At 44.8% G+C, this 20,551-nt stretch overlaps 1 protein-coding gene across 3 annotated transcripts in view; it reads right to left on the bottom strand.

Moving 5' to 3' along the window:
- The window catches only part of Plxna4 (plexin A4), a 438,703-nt gene that overhangs the window by 151,434 nt on the left and 266,718 nt on the right, over window positions 1-20,551 (bottom strand). For 2 of the 3 annotated variants that reach the window (XM_040728755.1, XM_040728754.1), the window contains exon 4: window positions 10,926-11,057. In XM_040728755.1, coding sequence (XP_040584689.1) covers window positions 10,926-11,057 — 132 coding nt within the window. Of the gene's footprint in view, window positions 1-4,840; window positions 5,557-10,925; window positions 11,058-20,551 lie in introns of those variants that run through there. The other variant, XM_040728756.1, reaches the window with a different exon arrangement.

The following is a 20,551-nucleotide window of genomic DNA, read 5'->3' as shown; positions in this document are numbered from 1 at the left end:
CAGAATATCAGTGACATGGCTGTGTCTGATTAGAGCAGGAGACTAAGACTCTTGATCTCTCTATACCCTAGAAGACATTGCTCAACAACATGAATGAAGACTACACCTTGGGATTTCCCAAGGCACTTGGAAGGAAACAGTGCTCTTGGGTAGTAGGTGGCATCTGAGATTGATCCAGGCTTTAGTCTCAGGCAGAAGTTTGTTCAGGTGTCTTATCCCCTAACAATACAGCTTCTGATGGTAATGATAATAATGACTAGGATGAAATAGAGTGGTAGCTCAGTCACTAACTGCTAAGGTTCACAACTGAAACATCAAGAAATCAGAGCATAACCTGCTTGAACAATTTGCTCTGGGCAGCAGAGTTAGTAAGAAGTGAGGGCCTGGATGAAAAGCCAAGTTCATGGTCTATTCATGAACCCCCATGGTCCCCAGCTAATACACACTGGTTACCTCTTTGAATAGACTAAGAGCTATGCTTTTCTATAAAAGAAGCTACTAAACTCATGTTTAGATATTATAGACGTTTCTGCTACATAAGTGGCCATTTAGAAACACATCTGTTGGGAAAGTGTGGGGGTGCTTCACTTCCTGTATCTTGGAGGGTGGGGTTGGTGCTTCCTGGGGCTCTGTATATGCCAAGATACCCTAGATGTTGCAAAAGGGCTCTAGTCCTAACTTGTATCAACAGAGACCAAATTAAGGGGCCTTCTTACCCAGGAAGAAGGGGTGGATCCTAATCTACCCACTCTCGACCCTTCATCCTGCCTTACCATCCCTAGGGGCCCTCTTACCTTCTAAGGTGTGTTCTGAAAATGGGGTACAAAGCTTCTCTGCCAAGAAGCTAAAAAGACAGATACCATTGCTTGCTACTACAAAGAACTTAGTTCCCCATGAGAGGGGATGTGGGAAAGAGCCTACCACAGGAGCTGAGTCTGTCTCCAGTCTGGCTCTTGCTTCTGCTTACTGTGAGGCTACAGAAGACCTGCCCACCAGTCCTGGGAGGGAAGCAGGCTGGGGGAGGGAGGGAAGCAGGCTGGGGGAGGGAGGGAAGCAGGCTGGGGGAGAGTGTTCCATCAGAGAAGCCTTGGTGAACACTCCCATTCTGAGGGCTAGGACGCAATGGGAAATTCAGGATGCCAGCATTGAGGATTGTAGGAAACTGGGGAAGGGAGCTGCCTCTTCTCTTGCTCTCTGAGACTTTGTAATTATACGATGGAGACATTCTTTGTTGTTTGAGAAGGAAGTGGCAGGGGGAGAAGATTTCAGCAATGACACAAGAGAGCCTTTGGGATCCATTACAGACCAATGGGAAGGCTTCTACTTGAGTGGAACTGGAAGAATTGCTGCAACAGCTTTTCCCTTTGTGAATGCCCGAGGTGGCTCAGCTTCCTGTCACTCACTTTGCAGCCTACATTTCAAGTTCACACTCCCGGGAGCTATCAGACACGGCCCAGTCTGGGTGCCAGGAGCAAATGTCCAAACCAGCTTGTCACAGTGTCAGGCATCCAGACAAACCAGACCTGACAACTTGGTCCTCCACGGGAATGAAACGAATGATGGAGATAGTGACAGCGTCACCGTCAAACACACCTCAGGTGAGAGGATTCTGGAGACCCAGTGCTGACAGAGTAGGGACCACCTCCTCAGCTAAAAAAAAATCTTATCCCCACACTAGCGTTTTCCACTGAATTAATGTCCAAGATGGCCACACTTAGTGCCAGTTTCAAGATTGTGACAGTTCATATCAGATACACTCAGAATATCTCTAGGGACACTGAGGCACAAAAATAGTAGCCATGGCCTTGAAACATGGGGAGATCCTTGACAGAAATACCATAGGCTTTGGAGCCCTGAGTGGCACAGACCTTTCTCTTTTTTTAACTTTTTATTTTATTTTATTTTATTGTGCATGGGTATTCTCTCTACACCTATGTCTGTGTGCCACTTGTATGCCTGGTGCCTGTGAAGTTCACATGAGGGCGTTGAATCTCCTGGAGCTGGAGTTATAGATGGTTTTGAGCCTCCATGTGGATGCTGGGAATGAACCCAAGTCCTCTGCAGGAACAGCAGCTGTTCTTAACCTGAGTCATCTCTCCAGACCCACAGACCTTTTTTGACCTCTAGTCCCACCTTCTCCTCAGAAATTCTCACGGGATGTCAAACAGACAAGGGGAAAAGATGTGGAACTGCCTGTCTTTATTCTTTTGCATGCCTTCTATTCTCCAACATCCTTCCCTGAACACTTTCAAATCAAAATCTTGGCTCCTACCAGGGCTACAAGAGTCCACCTCCCTGACTCACTTCCTTCCTCCTGCAGCCCTTACCACCTGCCAAGCTACTCCGTGAGCTGTGGATTATGTTTACCTCTTCTTGGCTGCTGCTTCTTGCTAAAATCAAGGCTATCCATCTATCCCTTCAAATGGGATCGATACCTTGGCAAGTGTTTAGCACCTAGTAGGTGCTTTGTGACTATCTGCTGGATGAATGGATGAATGAGCCCCGGGCAAATGGTCTTAAAGGCTTGCTTATTTGATCATGTTGGAGAAAGTCGGAGAGGGCTGCCCCTTCTTCATCTTGTACTCTGAGGTAGTTTCATTTTCCAGCCCCCCCCCAGTACTCAGGAGCGAAGACAGGCTTAGGGGTATCCCCAGATGCCTGGGTGCCACCCACTGTCAACAGAAGCCAGTAAAATAAAGGAAACCATGAAAGATGGTACTGGTTTGGATATAGAAAAGCTAGTGGGGACATGGGTTCAGGGCCCTTGGATCTCAGACAGAGAAAGGCTGTGGTGTGGGATGGCAGAGACGGTAAAAGTGGTAGAGAAACCTCCCTCTCTCTGGGGCCTCTAAAAGTAAAGCCTGCATTGACTGGGGGAAGATGCTTCTACTCCTGCTGGGTCATTCCAGGGCCCCAGGATTCCTGACTCAGTCAACTCATCTTCTCTCTTTGATTTGCCTTGCTGACATTTCCTTGAAAGTTCCTCTTATCATCTTGACAGTTTTGTTTTAATCACACAGTAATTCCCTAATGTGTAGATATTCCCTCCCTGTTTATGGACATATACCAGACACATGCACAATAGACATAAACCAGACACATGCACATGTATACACACAGCAAGGAGGAGGCTGGCGGAGACACACAGGGACAGCAACAAGGTGCGTGTCCATGCTCTTACATGTATACCCGCATGCAACAGAACTGTGCAGAATAAAAGGGGGAAATGAGAGAGCCATAAACAACACAGAAAGAGTCAGCTATACAGTGGCAAAATGACACTGACGCTGGCAGTATGCGCTCATTCAATCCAAGGAAAAGGCTCCATCGAAAGCAGAGCTGACGAGCGAGAGACAGGAGCCCACACAGTGAGAGAACAGAAACAATGTCCTGGCTTCTGAAAGAGCAATTTGCAAATTATCAAACAAGGCGCCCACTTTTGCTCACTGCTGTCTGGCTACCAGATGTCAAGATCAGTGTTTTCTAGCTGTATCTCATTTAATCCTCACTGAAATGCAGGTTGATCCTATTTATTAGATTTCCATTGTAAAGACGGCCAATGGGTTCCTGCGTGACCCAAGTGTGTCGCTCTCTGCAATGGACTCCCTATCACCTGCCACTCTCACTGCAACCGTTCTGTGTTCTCAGAACCTCAGAGCTTACTGAGCTCTTCCCTGCCTGGATGGCTCTTCCCATGACAGCCACCTGCTGCTACTTCATTTCATGCTACCTTTTGCTCAGAAGGTCCTTCCCCAGGAACAGTTCCCAGGGGACTGCCTTTCAAAGAGCAAATTTCTGTCACTCTCTGAGACATGGCTTTACTCCCAAATCAGCTCCATTTTCCACTGGGCTCACTGTTATCTAACTTAAGCTACTCATTCATCCCTTCATTTTCCCAGAAAGTACGATACCCAAGAAGAAGCACTTGGTACCCCGATGCACACACAGTCCCTAAGATCTACAGGGAAGCCTGGATCACAGTAGGTGTCAGTAAATCCTTGTTGGGTATCAAATGAATAAGGGACTGAGGACGTTAGTTACTTAGCTGGAGTTACAGAACCAGGAAATAAATATCACATGTTCATATGATACACAGGTGTCTTCTACAGGTACAGTCACCACCCACTTCATCCTCTGTTGTCATAAGATTTCCTCACCACCATCCTCCCGCCATCCTTCCTCACACTGAGTGCTTGCCTGTGGAAAGAGATTGTCATGCTCGCTTTGGCAGCACATATACTAAAAAAATGATGAGACAATGTCTGGAATCAGAGGAGAGCTCCAAACAGCAGTGAGAAGACTTTGGAATCTCATATCTATAGGTTCATGGTGTACCACAATGACAAAATAGGTGTAAAATCTCTTCCTGGATGTCTAAATATCTTTCTCATAGTGTGGAATACAATAAATCATATTTGGAATGGAGACAGCAGAGGTCAGCATCACTAACAGATCCTGGGAAAAGCAAGGATGTACAGGCACATTTTAGGAGAGAGAGCATCCACTGATGCATTGGTTTCTCACTTCATGGCCAAGTAGAAAATTCCTCAGGCACAACACTGACATCCTGGAGCTGCTAAACAGCTCATAGAACCAGGGTTCCCTGGGTTTTACCCCCAATTCAGTGCCAGGTATCTCATCTGAATCTTCTTCAGTGTCTCAGGCCTCCAGAAGGAGCCAGCTAGACCCATGGCTCTGTCACTGGCACCAATCCCACAGGAACTAAGAGGACTTTGGGGGGATTTTACTTTGAGCAAAACATTCTCCCAGGTTCCAGACACAAGAGAGACAAGGTCCCTACCCTCTGGGGATTTCCAGGGGGATTCCTATGCAGAGGTGAAAAATAAGTCAGTAGGGAATATTCAGGCCAGTAGGCAATGGAAAAGGGACTAGGGTGATGGGCCGTCAGCATGACAAGAAGGAACAGCCAAGGTGCCTAAGGTCCTACATCTGGAAGGAGCTTTACAGGGTCAGGGATACAGTGTAGGTTGGTATAAGAGAATCAGAGAATAGGATCACAATATGATCGTGGGAAGGGTCACAACATGGAGTTAAGGGCCCATGACTAGAATTTGGATTTTATGCCAAGAGGACCAGGAAGGCATTGGTGGTAGGAGAACTCAGCCAGCTTGCTCACAGTCTCCAGACGCCTCTCCACTGCTCTCCTGGCTGCCTCTTCTTCGACTTGCATTAGAAACAGCATCAGAACCAAAAGTTCCTTTAGGCTGATGACTTGCTGCAATTGCAAAAGCTCCAGATGAGGGTGGAAGGGTGTCTCTAAGTAGATGTGGTGGAGCATGGCTGGCACCCTCCACTCCCAGCTCCTCCTTACACAGGTTCTCCATTAGCTCCCTCTGACACACGTCCTTCACTCTGAAGTAGGCTGCAATTCAGATTGCCATTGCACTGGGTTTAGGAATGAGTCTGCCCGTCTCATGAGGTTGGGAAATGTAGACCCTGGGGTGCCTGTGGTCAGGCTTTAGTGTCCAGAGCAACATCACTGAAACAAGAAGCTCAAGGCCGTAGACTTCCGTAGCTGTTTGTTCATTCTCTCACCTGTTGAACACACATGTACTGAATTCTTATGTGTCAGATACTGTTCTAGGGGGCTATTATACATATAGGAACTAAAAAGATAGAACATATCGACATTTCTATTCTCATGTTGTGTACATTCAAAACAAATGCTTTTGTTCAAGCCTTTCTCCATACTTAGGGGGAAATTTCCTCAGGATTTCTCATGAGGTTAGTGAATGCATGAGCATGCGTACTGCAGCTCATGAAACTAAAAAGATGAAACATATCAGCATTTCTATTCTCGTGGTGCTTACACACTACACAAGAAAGACATGCAAGTCAATAACACTCATAACAGCCATTGGAACTATACAGGAAGAGACTAAGCATCGCAGCTAGAAATAGAGGAATGTAGGGAGTTAGTAGCTCCTGAATCTGGTGGACAGGAAGGTGGAGTTTCTCTGAGGAACTCAGAAGAACCTTCTAGAAGCAAAGACTTGGAAGACAGTCCACCTTGGAGCTATCTGGAGACAACGTTAGGCATGAGAATCATTAGAGCAAAGACCTCATAGCAGAGGACTGTCACCTGGGGATATATCTTTGTCTGGAACACATGTTCTGCCCAGATTTTGCAGATTTTGTATGGAAAGCAGAGTAAGATAGAGTTTGACAAGGTTAGATAGTTCTAGAACATCAAACATACAAAGTCTCACAAGGCATGGTGTCTGTAATGGCTAGCTTTAATTGCCAACTTAACAAAATCGAGAATGATCTGGGAAAAGATTCTTAGAGAGTGTCTGTCTATATTGTGTTGGCCTGTAGGTGTGTCAAGGGAGTATCTTGACTGCCTTAATCGATATGGGTAGACCTAGTCCACTGCAGGCAGAACTATTCCTTACTCAAAAAGTTACTAAGATACATAAGCACATAGAAATTAAGATTTAGGCAAGCAATCAAGCAAGCATGTATTTATTTATCTCTGGTCTCTACTGCAGATGTAATATGACTAGCTCCTGACACTGTGACCTCCCCACATAATGGACTATAACTTAAAATTGTAAATCAAATAAATCCTCTTTCCCTAAGTGACTTTTGTCTGAGTACTTTATCACAGCCAACATGAATGAAACTAGAAGAGGAGCATGCCTACAATTCCAGCATTTGGGAAATAGAGGCAGGGGGAATCAGTCATTCAAGGTCATTCTTAGCTGCATAGCAAGTTCAAGTCCTAGGTGGGATACACAGTACCCTGCCCCCAAAAAACAATTCCCAGACAAATGAATAAAAGTATTACACAGTCCTTCTGGGGTCTCATCAGTACTGAAGGATTTGCTGATTTAGAACATGATGGCATGTTCTAACTTAAACTTTAAAAGATTATGTTATGTGCCTTGGGAATAGGTCTGGGAAAATACTGATAGTTACAGAGGAAGCAGACAGGGGTCTATTGAGAGCATCAGGCCTGATCTAGGGTAGTAGCAGTGATATGGGAAATTGTCATAATTTGGAAATATTTTATAGAATCAATAACTTTCCCAATATGTTGGAATGTAGAGTCATGGGTTAAAAAAGAAGCCAAAGATGACTATAAGGTTTTTAGTTTGGATGGTTTGGTTGTTATTAACTAAGACAGGGATTATTACAGATGAGGAATGCAATGGAGGAAGATGAAGAATATGAACTTGGGCATGCTAAGTTGAAAATGTATGGAATGAACAGACATGAAGATGCCTAAAAGACAAGTAGCTGTGTTAGAAGGGCTCAGTGCAGGGCACCAGATAAGATATGAAGCCATGGGACTGAATATCATCATTAAATAATAATATTATAACATTAAGAAGACAAAGGAAAGAGGAGGGGGGGACCAGGTAGAAACCAAAAAACAGCAGCCACAGAGGTAACAGGAACTCCAGGATGGTGAGGGACGTTAGAAGCAACAATTCAAAGACAGCCTGGTTTTTCTAAGCTTTGAAGCTCATAGGTGAAGGCTTTGCTTCATAAATTTCTCTGAGCCTCTCCACACAATAGCTCTACTAAGGTTCCAATGATAGGTGAATCCTTCAAAACACTTCCACTTAAGAAGTGACTCGAGTTTTGTAAAACTATTGCCTGCTACTCGTTTTTATGAATGCAGTGGTGCTGTGTACAGTCACACCTGTGGGTTTCTGTGCTATCAATGGCAGCTTTATGTCAAAACAGCAGAGTTGGATGATTCAATAGAACCCATGTGTTCCATGAACCCTCAACTACACATTAGTGGAGGCTTTATAGAAAAGGACCATGAATCCTAGGACTAACTCCTTGGAGTTTCATGTTATTAATTTATATCCTTCAGGAATATTTAAGTCTTTATTCACATGAAGAAAAAAACAGTAATCTGAAGACTAGCACATGTCACTCTTAGATGGTTCAAGCTCTCACGTCAAGTGGCTCAGTAGCTCATCACTGTTACCCTTAGGTTGCAGATGATAAAGCCAAGACAGGTAATGTGCCAGTTATTTCTCAACTGGACACAAACTAGAGACACCTTGGCAGAGGAAACCCAACTGAGGGATTGTCTCCATTCGATTGGCCCATGGTCATTCTCATGAGGAATTTCTTGGTTCATGATTGGTTAATAAATTGGTTAATGCATGAAGCTCTAGGCCACTGTGGGCAGTGCCACCCCTAGTCAAGTGGTCCTGAAATGTCTAAAAACGCAAGCTGAGGAAACCATAGAAAGCAACCAAGTGAGCAGCATATCTCCACGGCTTCTGCCTCGCTTCATGCCTTGAGTTCCTGCCTTGGTTTCCATCAATGGTGGACTCTACCACTCCAACAATCAGGGAGATGAATCCTCTCCTCCCCAAAGTTGTTTTTGGTCAGTGTTTTATCACAGTATCAGAGAAAGCAAATCATGGAGCTGAAATGGTATGACTAGGGTCACCCAGTCAGCTAAGAATGGGTCTGGCTTGAAATCCAGGGATTGACCTCATGGCTAAGATTATGATATCTGTCATCTCACTTAAGTTTGGAGCATAAGCTATTCGCAGCAAAGAATGCTGAATTTCTATGAGTACATGATATTATACTTATCAAATATAAGAGTCAGGGTTGATGCTCAATGTTACAGTTTGAGTGTGAAATGTCCCCACAGGCTCATGTGTTTGAACACTGGTCCTCAAATTGTGGCACTGGTTTGAGAAGTTATAGACTCTTTGGGGCATGGGGCCAAGCTAGCAGACAGATGACTGGGAGCAGGTCTTTGAGGGTTACAGCCTAGCTCCACATCTAGCCTGACTTCGATGCTACCCAATATGAGGTAGCAAGACACTGAAAGCTTCAATTGCTTTGAATGACCCTCTCCAGTCTCCTTTGCCATGATGGACTATATCCCTTGCACCATGAGTTTATAAAATCACATTTAAGCTGTCCCTGTCAGGTATTTGGTCGCAGCAATGCTACACAACTAATGTACTCAGATGTCGTGGTACCTGTGCCCTTATCCACTGTGCTACACAATGAACCTGCCAACCCATCAGACACCAGTGCTGACACAGGCAATGAGACCGCTGGTTTTGATTTGGGGTCTCTGTGAAGAACAACTCCAAAATGGATGAACATCTGGTCTTCTTACTCCTGCCTTTCTTTCCTGTCCAATATGCCATAAATCAAACTCTCAGCTTGTCTTATCATCAAGCCAGAGTGCATAGGGAGCCCACTAGAAGAAATAGAGCCAGATGAGAACAGAGAGACAAGTAAGTCTTCAGCTGGGTCCTTCGAAGGGGGAGGAATACCCACATTCAGTGTTATCAGAGAGTACTGATAGTTTTGCACTAGTAGTCTAGCTTTTACATCTTTCAAAGTCCTTCCATGTTTTAAATCCCAGGTTTAGAAATTCTGAATTTCAGGGTTGGGGTTTAGCTCAGTGGTAGAGCACTTGCCTAGCAAGGGCAAAGACCTGGGTTCAGTCCTCAGCCCTGGAAAAAAAGGAAAAAAAAAGAAATTCTGGATTTCAGATCAGGCAAGGGATGTTGAAATGTTCAGTGTTGTACTCAGGTCTTGGGCCTTCTTTAAAGAATTCATTTCCATCAAAGAAAGTCATCCCCCTCCCCATCTCCTGTGGCCATGGAGTTAGGCAAAGGGTAAGAAGTGGGGAATCACACTAAGAAAAGAAAAATTCCAGATGGGGGATAGATTCACCACCAGCTGTTCATTCCATCCCAGTTGTATCTAGTCCCAGAGCAAAATATTTCACCATCCCCAAGCCATGGTGGCCTCCAAAGGGCACCACAATGAATCCCTGTATTGCTGAAGCTGGCAGATCCAGAGACCCACACTGAGAGAAGATGTCATCAAGCTCCTAAGGAGGGTGGGGCTACTGTGGGCTTCCAGGACATAATGCATAAGTACTGTGGGTGGCATAATGTGGAATTCATCTCCCTCACTCCGTGGAGTTGGGACAGGCAGAACAATCTAGACTCTGTCAGCAAGGTCCTCTAGAGAGTTCAGGCACACTAATGAAGATGAATAAGAGAGAGAGCTGTCCCTCATGGCCATGGCCTCTGTCACTCAGTGCTCAGGCATCCATATTTATGAGCTAGACAGACAACTTCCAATATGACCCCCTAGAAATAATGGAGCAGAGGTACAGCAATGCTGACCCACACTTGGGGTTCTGGGATATACTGTGGAATGTAACACTCTGGGCAGTGAGTTACAGGACAATGAAACACCTTTAATTATATGAAATTGTCTCTGGTCTGCACGGAGGACCCCTGAATAACTTACTTAGCACTTGGCTAAGTTCCAGAATCAAATCTAACATTGCTAAGTCCCACTTCGTTTCAGCCAACAGTCATCCCTGTGCCTACTCTGTTTGCAGATTGGCAGTCATGTACTCTTCTAGAGGTTCCACAAGGTTGGAGGTGCACGGGAGTGCTCAGATCACAGGATGGATCATCTCCTTTCACTGCTTCCAAACCTTCATTCATCGGGCTCTTCTGTGATGCTCACTTACCTAGGTTTCTTACAGCAATAAGTCTTTGCCATCACACAGACCTCTCGGGACCTGGAAGGTGACTTTGATAGGTAGTCATCCTTTGTGTAGGGGAATCTGTCCGAGAACCTGGGATTCTACACTTAAGAGTTCTTCTTCAAGGTAGTAAGTATTGGTTTTGAGCCCATCCACACCATCATTTTGAAGCCAGTGGATTTGTCCTAGACTCATGGATATTTTCATATTTCAAATGTTCCATTCCTATTACAACAGACCCAGCCCTGGTCCCCAGGCAGCATAACTGAAAGGAAACACACTGAGCCAAATAAATCAAATCACCTCTCTGCAGCTGGCCTCCTGTAGGTCTCTATGGAGCCACAGGTAGCATTTAGTTGCAAGACAAATGTCGAGCAGAGCTCAACAGCCTTACCTGCCTTTCTGACATGATGTAGAGTTGCTCGTGGTCCTTGGAAAAGGCCATGTCCCGGAGAACTGGGCCCGGGTCCACCACTTGCACAGTCTCATACTGGAGGGCATTGCCCTTGGGCCCATCCACCCGGATCTGCAGAGAAAAGGAAGAGGGAAGATGAGGTGAGTGTTTCAGTTACTTTTCTTTTCTGTGATAAAACACTCTGACCAAGACAACTTACATAGGGATCAATTCATTTGGGCTTGTCATCACTGATTTGTATCCCTCTGGAACCACAAGCCCAGTTAATATTGTTCACAGTCCAACTTCAGTCTAGAGAAAGTCAAAGGCAGGGAGCTCTGTCTCTGCAGACGTTAGAGTCCAAAACCAAAGTTATAAGTGGCAGAAGCCCCCTGTGGTCTCATGGAGGAAGGAGCAAACAGACCAACCTGAGCTTTGAAAAGAATCTGGTTTTGTCTCTGGTTTGCTAAGCCTTAGGATCAGTTCACTGAGGCAGTGCTAGTCTTTAGTGATGAGTACGGCGTTAGTATCCGAATGAAGGGTCTGGGTTGGGTATTGAGGCAGTTTCAGGTCAGGGGATCATCCCACATAAGAAAGACTAGAAGAAAGGCTAGCATTTGTTAGCACAAGTATTTTTTGATATACGGGTGTTGGCTTAGTCGCTGAGACTTCCACCCAGGTATCACTGCTCTGCTTTGGAAAAGACTCAAGGAGTCAATCCCAGAAGCTCCACATCTCTGATCTCCTTTGGTCCATAAAAACCAGTAGCTTATACTTGGAGGATTTAAAATAGACAGTGAGTCCTGAAACAGCTAGTTGTGAGGTTCTATGCATGGTCTCAGGGAAGGAAATCACAGGAAGATGTGCCTCCATCATGAGTCATCCTCAATCTTTCAAGATACTTAGATGACTACATGATCCTTGGGCCATCCCAAAGTTCTTCCTAGAAATGTTTAGACAATGTGGAAACCACCAAAACAGATGTCCTCCTCCCCACATACCCCATCACTGAGATCAAACCTAGAAAGGACTTGGGCTTCCCAACCCAATACAATGCTCATTTGGCCTCTGACCCAAGTCTATGGCCCAGTGTAGCCACACTGATCCAGCAGGCATCCTGTCCCATGAGATAGCACCATCTATGTAAGGTGGGACAGTACTACTGAGGATATGGCTAAGTGAGAGTTAGTGGATATCAGAGGCCTTGATGATATGATGCTAATACAAGGCATCTCTGGAGCGAGCTTTAGTGAGTCCAATAACAAAACTAAAGAACACATTGCATTCCAAGTGCCATCATTATGTAGTCATTTTAATTTTTACCTTGTAATTTTCAACCTCTTATGAGATCAAGGAGAACAAAAGAGTTATTCAGAGGAACTAAATGTTAGAAGGGGACACCACAGCTGGTGAAAACTGATACATTGGATCACAAGAATGCTTCGTCTCTTCCAAGCTCACTGAACTCAGATACTAGTTGATTTTGTGGTTTTGAGTTTGATCATTTGACCACTATTTATTTTCAAATGAACAAATAAATGAAATTGAGACTCCTCTTTGCTGATTTCCCATTAGGCTCATGAAAACAACAACAGGAAAACCAGCCTGAAAAGAGATGCTCAGCTCTGAGGTAGAAATGCCTCAGAGGCACCCCTCTCCATTTCTGTACCTACTGCTGAGCCATCAGCGGGCACATTGTCAACCAAAGACAAACAGAAATCCTTGCAAAACCAGTCTGGTGATGAAGCTATGGTTGTGGTCAGTGGCTTAACCAGACTTCATCCCCAGCCAGGAGGAGCCCTAGAGCAGGAACAGAGAGTGATGCTGAGCACCCTGGCTGATCTTGGCTCTCTTGGGCCCCTCACAGACACAGACACCCATAGGGACCCATCCCATGTCTTTGGTTTGATCCCCATTAAAAGTTAGATTCAGTGCCTCAGGAGTGTTCCTTATCACCTGCCTCTAACTTGCCTGCTGCTTAGGATAGGGTGATATTCTAGATGTAGTAGACATCATATGAAAAAAGTAAGGACCCTACAGACACCAATGGGGCCTGGGCTTTTTTGTTCCCTACTCTCCATATTCTGCCAGAGTAGGAGAACAGTTGGGAAGGTATCTCTCCTCCTCCTCCTCTCCTCTACTGCAATCCTGATCACAGGTTTATATACTACAGGAAGAAAAGAACTCATGTATCTGTTTCCTGAAAGAACTAAATACAAGACATGAGTGAAAGGCTGGTGAACAGTACTAAAATTTAGGCAGAATGGACTAGCTTACAACTCTCCAGACTTAAACCTAGACAAATAGGAATTAATCTTCATGGAATAGGCAATGCCTGGCATTTATATCTCATAAATCTGTAACCAATATTAATATTTTCCATACTTGCAGGTGATGCCTAGGATGCTAAATAACCTGTCCAGGGTTACATGGGCAAGTGAACATGGGCATGGAGTCACACCCAGACCGATTTAACTTCATTGTCCATGTGTCTATGAGTTTACACACTATATTGAACCGTTACACTGGACCTCAAAGCCTAATACTTAACTCAGTCCTATTGCTGATATGAATTTGCATTCTGCCTAGGAGTCTGTGTTGTGCAAACATTACACTGGGGGTGGTGAAGGGATCATGTCTTTATCTACTACAGTTCTTTTGGGGAGGAACATCCATATGAATGAACACAAGGGTGTGAAATTTCAAAATAATGAGCCCTTATATTTTTGTTTTAGACCTTGCAAAGTATTCTTCAGTAACACTCTCTCATCTGACAGCTGTAAAATTTTTATGATGTTGACTGTCAGCATAATCATTCTCATTTTATTGATAAAGCAACTGAAATGGGGATTGATTTGAATCTTGCCCAAAGTTCAGTAGGAAACAATGTCAGGCTAGACTAGAACCTGGATCTCTCCCGATTGCTGGATCAGCATTTGCCTCTTAGCTATTTAGTTTTTCCAAAAGTCTTTGACAAGGCTCCACATGAAAAGGTATTTTAAAATAATGAGTCTCCACGGGATCTTAGGCAGTTTGACCAAAGAAACAGAATTGACTTAGAGACAGGAAAAGACATATTTCTGCATGGAGAAATAGCACTGAGAACTCCCCAAGCACTAATGTTGCCACTAGTATTATTTTTTTTAATACATGGTCGGAGAAGGGAGCTGGAAACTTCAAGGATGATTCTAAGCTTTGGGGACTAACACAAAACCCAACAGTAGAGACAGAACTACAGAAAGGGGCTCTGTCTTCTGTGGGTTGACTGTGAGGGAGGAGCTGTTATTATGGGGGAGACAGGTGTGAGACCCAAGTGTATTTCTCATAGACTGTATGTAGGACATGATTAGTATACTGTGATTCATTATTGAGTAAATGAAAACTACACTCTACCAATCTAACAACAGACTCTTAAGTTGCTAGACACAATCAAGGTAAGAGGCATCATAATCAAGAAAGAGGGCCCCTGTATGACATTTTCTACTCTTAGTACCCCAGGGCACTCAACAACAGGCTAGACAGCATTTCAGTGGGATAGCACACGGCCATCTTCCTGACCTAATCTACCTGAACACAACATGGGCTATCTCATGCAGCCCACTCTATAGAAGGCTGGAACACAGTTCAGACGTTTGGAGCTCATGATCAGCTCAGGAACAACAGCTCGAACCATGACAGGGAAGGGACTGTTGAGAGGGAAGGACACCGTTGGCGGGTGGCTGTGCTTCAGTCATAGTACAAAGGCTACCCCAAAACTTTTGAAGTAGTAGCATAATAAAACAAGGTTTGTTACTTTATACAATGCCGATGATACTTGTGGATCATAAGCAATGGGAACAGTTAGAGAAGTCTGTTGTACTTAAAGGCATAAAATGTAGACCAATTGTACGTGAGCCGTGGATGCATATTTGGATGTTGGAGGACATTAATCTCTGAGGCAAACACCAAAGAGAAAATCATATCCCCACTATGTCAGTTCCCTCTTGTAGTGGCGTGCTCATTCATTCTGTGTCCCACATTTTCTGAATGACTGTCTAGACTGAGCTAGATTGTAGAGGAAAAGAGACCCCAACCTGGCCTTCCAGGAAGCTTGGCTCCTGAATGGTTCAATCTTTATATCAATTAGGTCTGTGAGTAAAGAGGTGTTCAAACGCCAATACTGGTTCTTTCTAGGGAGTCTGAACGACTGTTTAGGGTGTGACCAGGATTGGCAAGCACAGCCCCAAGTGTTAGTAAGTAGCAGGTAGCTCACAAGTCACGTGGCAAAGGGCTTTTAACACAGCTCATCTGGACCACGAAACTTCGGTAACCTAAAAGCCTCCATGGGTTACTAAATCTCTTAGGTCATTAAAAATACTGAATCAAAGGAGCAACATTGATAGTACTAATGGTTTCATAAAATTACAAGAGCCTGGCAGGAAGGTAAAACTAAATATATGAAAAGGGTATCAGAGGGAAAAGTGTGGGCATTTTTCTTCAACAATGTCATGAGGATGGGATAAATGAAGCAGATCTAAGTGTTTCCTGTCTGTTTACCCTGGCAGAGAAAGATGCTCTTCCAGGATGCATCTGAGCCCTGGAATGTTCTAGACAACATTCGACAATAGAAATATGAAAACTACTAATGTGGGCCATCTCAGTCATTAACAATTTCTAGTAGTGGTCACATTGAAAAAAATAAAGCTAATAAAGTTAATGATTGTAACATTTTATCTAAGCTAGTATGTTCCAAATATGATTATATTAACATATATATATATAAGTGCAAACTTATCAATGAGATATTTTTACATACTTCTTCTGAGCCTAAATCATTGAAATCTGAGTTATATTTTACATATATTATACATCTTATTTGGAACATCTACATTTTGGGTGCTCACTATATGGGTAATGGCTACCATATTGTATGATGTCATTCTAGGCTATTCTCATCCCTACACTCTTATTTTATACTTACTAACCAACTTGACTAAGAATTTAGCTTGGTGACTATCTTCCTGAGTGTACCTCAGGCGTAGGTCTTGCCCAACCACAATATACTAGAATCTCCCCAGGACCTTCCAACTGTAGCATGTCACAGTGTGTTTCATAGTCCTCGTGTTTTTGATGTTCAGGGGCTGTAAGCATCACTCCTTGGTGTGACCGCCTTCAGGTCAAGGAAGTCAAGATGCTCAGATGCACTGATTCTAATCCAGCCTGGCACTTGCTAGGCCCTATTGTACATGCTCCTGCCTTTTCTTCCCATACTCTGGGCGCACAGCAGGACTCCCAATACCCTGGATGATAGTAAATATATATATACATAACATCTGCTTGTGGCACAGGACCAACTAGCCAAACAGTTGCTGTGGGAGCAGGTTTCTGGAGGCTTCCAGCTATATCAGCTACATCTGCTGGAGAGAAGGTGGCAGCCAGACAATTAGATGGTAATGGGCTAACTACCAAGGACACAGATGCACTTCAGTATTGACAACTGGAGAGGTCACACTAGGACTTAACAATTGAACATCACCCCTTTGTGGCCCATGCAGGAGCCTCTGTTACAGCCTGGGGCATGTACTGTACCACTCCCTCCATGTGGCTTAACAGGGACACACACACACACACACACACACACACACACACACACACACACACACACACACACTACTCTTATCCTACTTGCCTTCTCTAGCCAGTCAGTCTCCAGCCCAGGATCTTCCTAGGCAGCCAGCCTCCATCCTTCAGCCTCTGGCCCCCTGCCTACCCACCATTCAGCAAGGCACCTATCTCTATCCCTGGCACAGGGAGTCTCTGAGCTGCCAGGCAGACTGCTATTGAAACATCAGCAGGGTGGCCTCCACAAAGGTCAGCCATCCAGGGAGCTCCTGGCAGCTGCTTGTTTGTTTATTGGAACATTATCTGGGCCGGGCTGTTTATTTACATCCATTGAAGGATTGAACAATAAATATCGTCTCCCAGTAGCAGGCAGATGCTTGCACTAGAGCGTTCTGGCTGCCGTCTTGCTTGAAATAATCTCCCTAATGAGCAAACAGTGCCATTCATCTCTGAAGACTTGGGCCATCCCTGCACTCCCCCATTTCCTCCCTCCCTGCACATTCTCTTCTAGTTTCCCCACGAACAGCTCTATACCTAGGCTATGTCCAGGTACAAAAAGGTGAGAATCAGGTTGTTATTTTTATTTTTATTTTCTTCCTGGAAGGAAGGGAAATGGAGACAGAACTGGCAATGGAGGGGAGGGGTGCAGGCTAAACTTAGAGGTGCACCCCATCCCACTCTGAAGTCTCTATGTAGAATCTCAATCTCAAACACAGAGGCAACGGGCAAGCTAGCTGTGAGCCTGGATTGGAGGTCTGTACTGCTCAGGATGGTGTAGTGCAGGTGGTATACCCCATTTTCAACTCAGGCTGGAGCTATGGACTGGCCTCCCAAGTACCCAGAATCTGAAGAAGGTCCTATGCAGTAAAGTTTGTGAAGTTGGACTCTGCTGGGGCAGGCAAAGAACCTAAGGAGGAAAGGGAAGAACCTGGGCTTTGCCTCTTCCTCTCAGAAGTCTCCAGTGCATGACTTTGGCTGACTCAGCTTCCCGGCCCTGTCACCTAGGCAGTAGTGATGAGGGCGCTTGGTCAGGGATAAGTACTCAGTCCTCACTAGAGGACTCCGATTCTCTCAGAAAGACACACCAGGAGCCATCAGATCCCAGGTGGGCATTTTATGCCATTGATCACCACAGGCGCTAGTTGATGTAGCCCTGGCCTGTGTCTCAGCATCTTGCCACACAGGCTGCAGAAGCAGATTAAAAAACAGCCACACCACAGAAGGCCAGAGTCAGGGACATAATAGGTGCTCATTTGTTAAATGCATGACCTAGAGGAGCCCACTCCAGTATGAGATGCTATGCGTAGAATTATCACACACACATGTACACCACACATACACATACACACATACGCACACACCTCTGTATGCACACACTCATGAACATACCTATGCATATATACAGGCTTTGTCTCCAAAGAAGAAGCAAGTCTCAGTTCAAACACAGCCTTTGGAACGCCCCTGGCGTAATTCTATGGAAAGTGATGCAGGGTGGGTTTCTCAACGCTGATAAGAAGAAGGAACCAGGAAGGATTCAGTGGGTCGGCACAAAGACAGAGGCAGATGTGGGGGAGGCATGAATACGCTGGCTGGCTGTGGTGTTAAACACTTGGAGACGGTGATCCTGTACTCCTTCTCTATCCCTGGAGAGGAGATGCCAGCTTTGTGTGGTGGCAGGCTGAGGCCTCAAGTCCTCATTTGATTCTGGGCATTTAGAAGTATACCCTCTTCCTAGCAGGCTTCCTTTATGCCCTATGTACCCACTCCCTGACAGTGTGCCTCGAACTACAAACCAAATACATCTGTTGAGAAAACCTCACTCAGTGACGCTTTTAATTTCTCCAGGGCTTTTGCTTTTAGAATCACCCTTGGTCCCTGCTGCCACTTCCCATATGCTTTCTCTGGCCCTCTTTTTTTCTTCTGTAACTTACTCCACAATGAACTCAGTTATTATATTATTACATGTCCCCTTCCTGGAATGCAGAAACCTTTATCGGGGTATATCTCTCAAACCTTTGCACTACGCACAGAGTAGCTGCTCAGATGTTTTTTGAGTGAGTGAATGAATGAATGAATGAGCAAAAAATGCCCATTGATATCTCTATTCACCTTCATCATGTGTGGCTTCTCTATTTTATAGTGATGAAAAAGGATGCTCTATCTGAAAGATACAGGGACAGGATGGTTCTGGAGCTGCCTTACACAGGCACTTGTAGGCAACTGGGCCCTATTTCCCTATCACTATGAACTCTATCTACTACATTCTGTGGTGTGCCTCAACATTTTGAGACTTAGAAAGTGGGCCTGAACCCGGCATCCATGTTTAGCCTGTTTAAGTTGCCCCAGAATAGCACAATGAAGCCTCTTTGTTTTGATTTCTTGATTCTAGCCAGGAGAAAGAAAATGCAAAAGGAGCAGCAAGACTGTAAACAGCAATTAATTAGACAGGCACTGTGTGTGCATGAATCCCACGCCACGACCGCGTTACTAAACACTGGAGGCAAAACCAATCCTATTGGGTCCCCTATTATACACATTCAAAGGGCTGAGTGATGACTTCTATGCAGGCATTAGACCTTCTTGCCCTGCACTGTCCAAAGCAAAAAAAAAATCAGGGATCTTGGCCTCTGAACTACATATGTGCATGGGTTGTGACACAAGAGAAAATTTCCAACTGTAGATGGTATGGAATCTAAAGACATGAAAAACAAAGTTAACATGGTTGATTTAAAGCAAGGACCAGAAAAGGCTCAGCCTGACATATCCCAAATGCAGAATATTTTTAAATTGTCTCCCTGGTTCAAGAGATGCATTAGGAGCCTATATGATGGAGTTACAGGCTTGAACGCTTAGTGTTGCTTGCCGCCTTTTGTCCTGGGTAGTTTTCCCTCACAAACTTTGCTTGTCCATCCCCCATGTTTGTCTGTTCAAATGGGAAGCTGGACAGACTGCTGTCACTCTCAGAACCTAAGTACAATGGATAGACAGTTAATTCGCACAGCTACCATGAGCCAGGTACCATGTCATGTGCTTTACATGCAACAGCTCCTTCCGGTGCCTGACAGTTGGACCATGTTCATCCATGCTCTGAAAGATCAGTGTCCTGAGATGGGGTACACAGCAGGCCGCAGCTAAGCTCATGGGCAAGCACTGTGAATCCTGACTCTGGCACTTAGGGACTGTGTGGACTGAGAAAATCCTGGGCTTTTTCAAGCATCTCTTTGCTCATGTTAAAAGCAGAAATAATAACAACTTAATCATTATCAGGATTGTATCAGAATGATAATACCCCAAGCATGTAAAATATTTAATAAAGGGGTAACCATCATGCTTCAATAAAAACTAGCAATCCAGACTAGGGAGATAGTTCAATCAATAAAATGTTCACTTTGCAAACGCTAAAACCTGAGTTTGATACCCGGGACCCACACATAAAATTAGCTGGGATATTAACCCACTTGCAGGTCCCGTCTCTCCAAGACACAGTGGCCTTTGGATAGGCCTTCTTTCATCTTTGCCCCCTTCCCCTTCTGTCCCAGCTGGTTTGATGTCAGCTTCACACAGGCTTGAGTCATCTGAAAGGAAAGGACCTCCAATGAGAAAATGCCTCCATAAGGTCTGCTGTAAGGCATTTTCTTAATTAGTGACCAATAGGCAAGGGCCCAGCCCATGGCGGGTGGTGCCATCCCTGGGCAGATGGTCCTGGGTTCTATAGGTAAGCAGGCTGAGCAAGCCAGTAAACAACACCCCTATATGGCCTCTGCATCAGTTCCTGCCTCCAGGTTCCTGCCCTGCTTGAGTTCCTGTCCTGACTTCCTTCAATAATGCACTACAACGGGGAAGTGTAGGCCAAATAAACCCTGTCATTCCCCAAGTTGCTTTGGTCATGGTGTTTTGTCAAAGCAACAGTAATCCTAACTAAAATGCATTTATTCAATACCCTTTCTGCTTCCCTTAAACCTGTCTAGTTCACTAGTCCCTCTGAAATTGGCCCCAGGACGCCATTAGGATTCCTTATCATGCTG

Source organism: Mesocricetus auratus, unplaced genomic scaffold, assembly GCF_017639785.1.
Source record: "Mesocricetus auratus isolate SY011 unplaced genomic scaffold, BCM_Maur_2.0 Super-Scaffold_100019, whole genome shotgun sequence".
Lineage (NCBI taxonomy): Eukaryota > Metazoa > Chordata > Mammalia > Rodentia > Cricetidae > Mesocricetus > Mesocricetus auratus.
The sequence above is the reverse complement of the archived record's forward strand: the minus strand, read 5'-3'. Positions and strand labels throughout refer to the sequence as shown.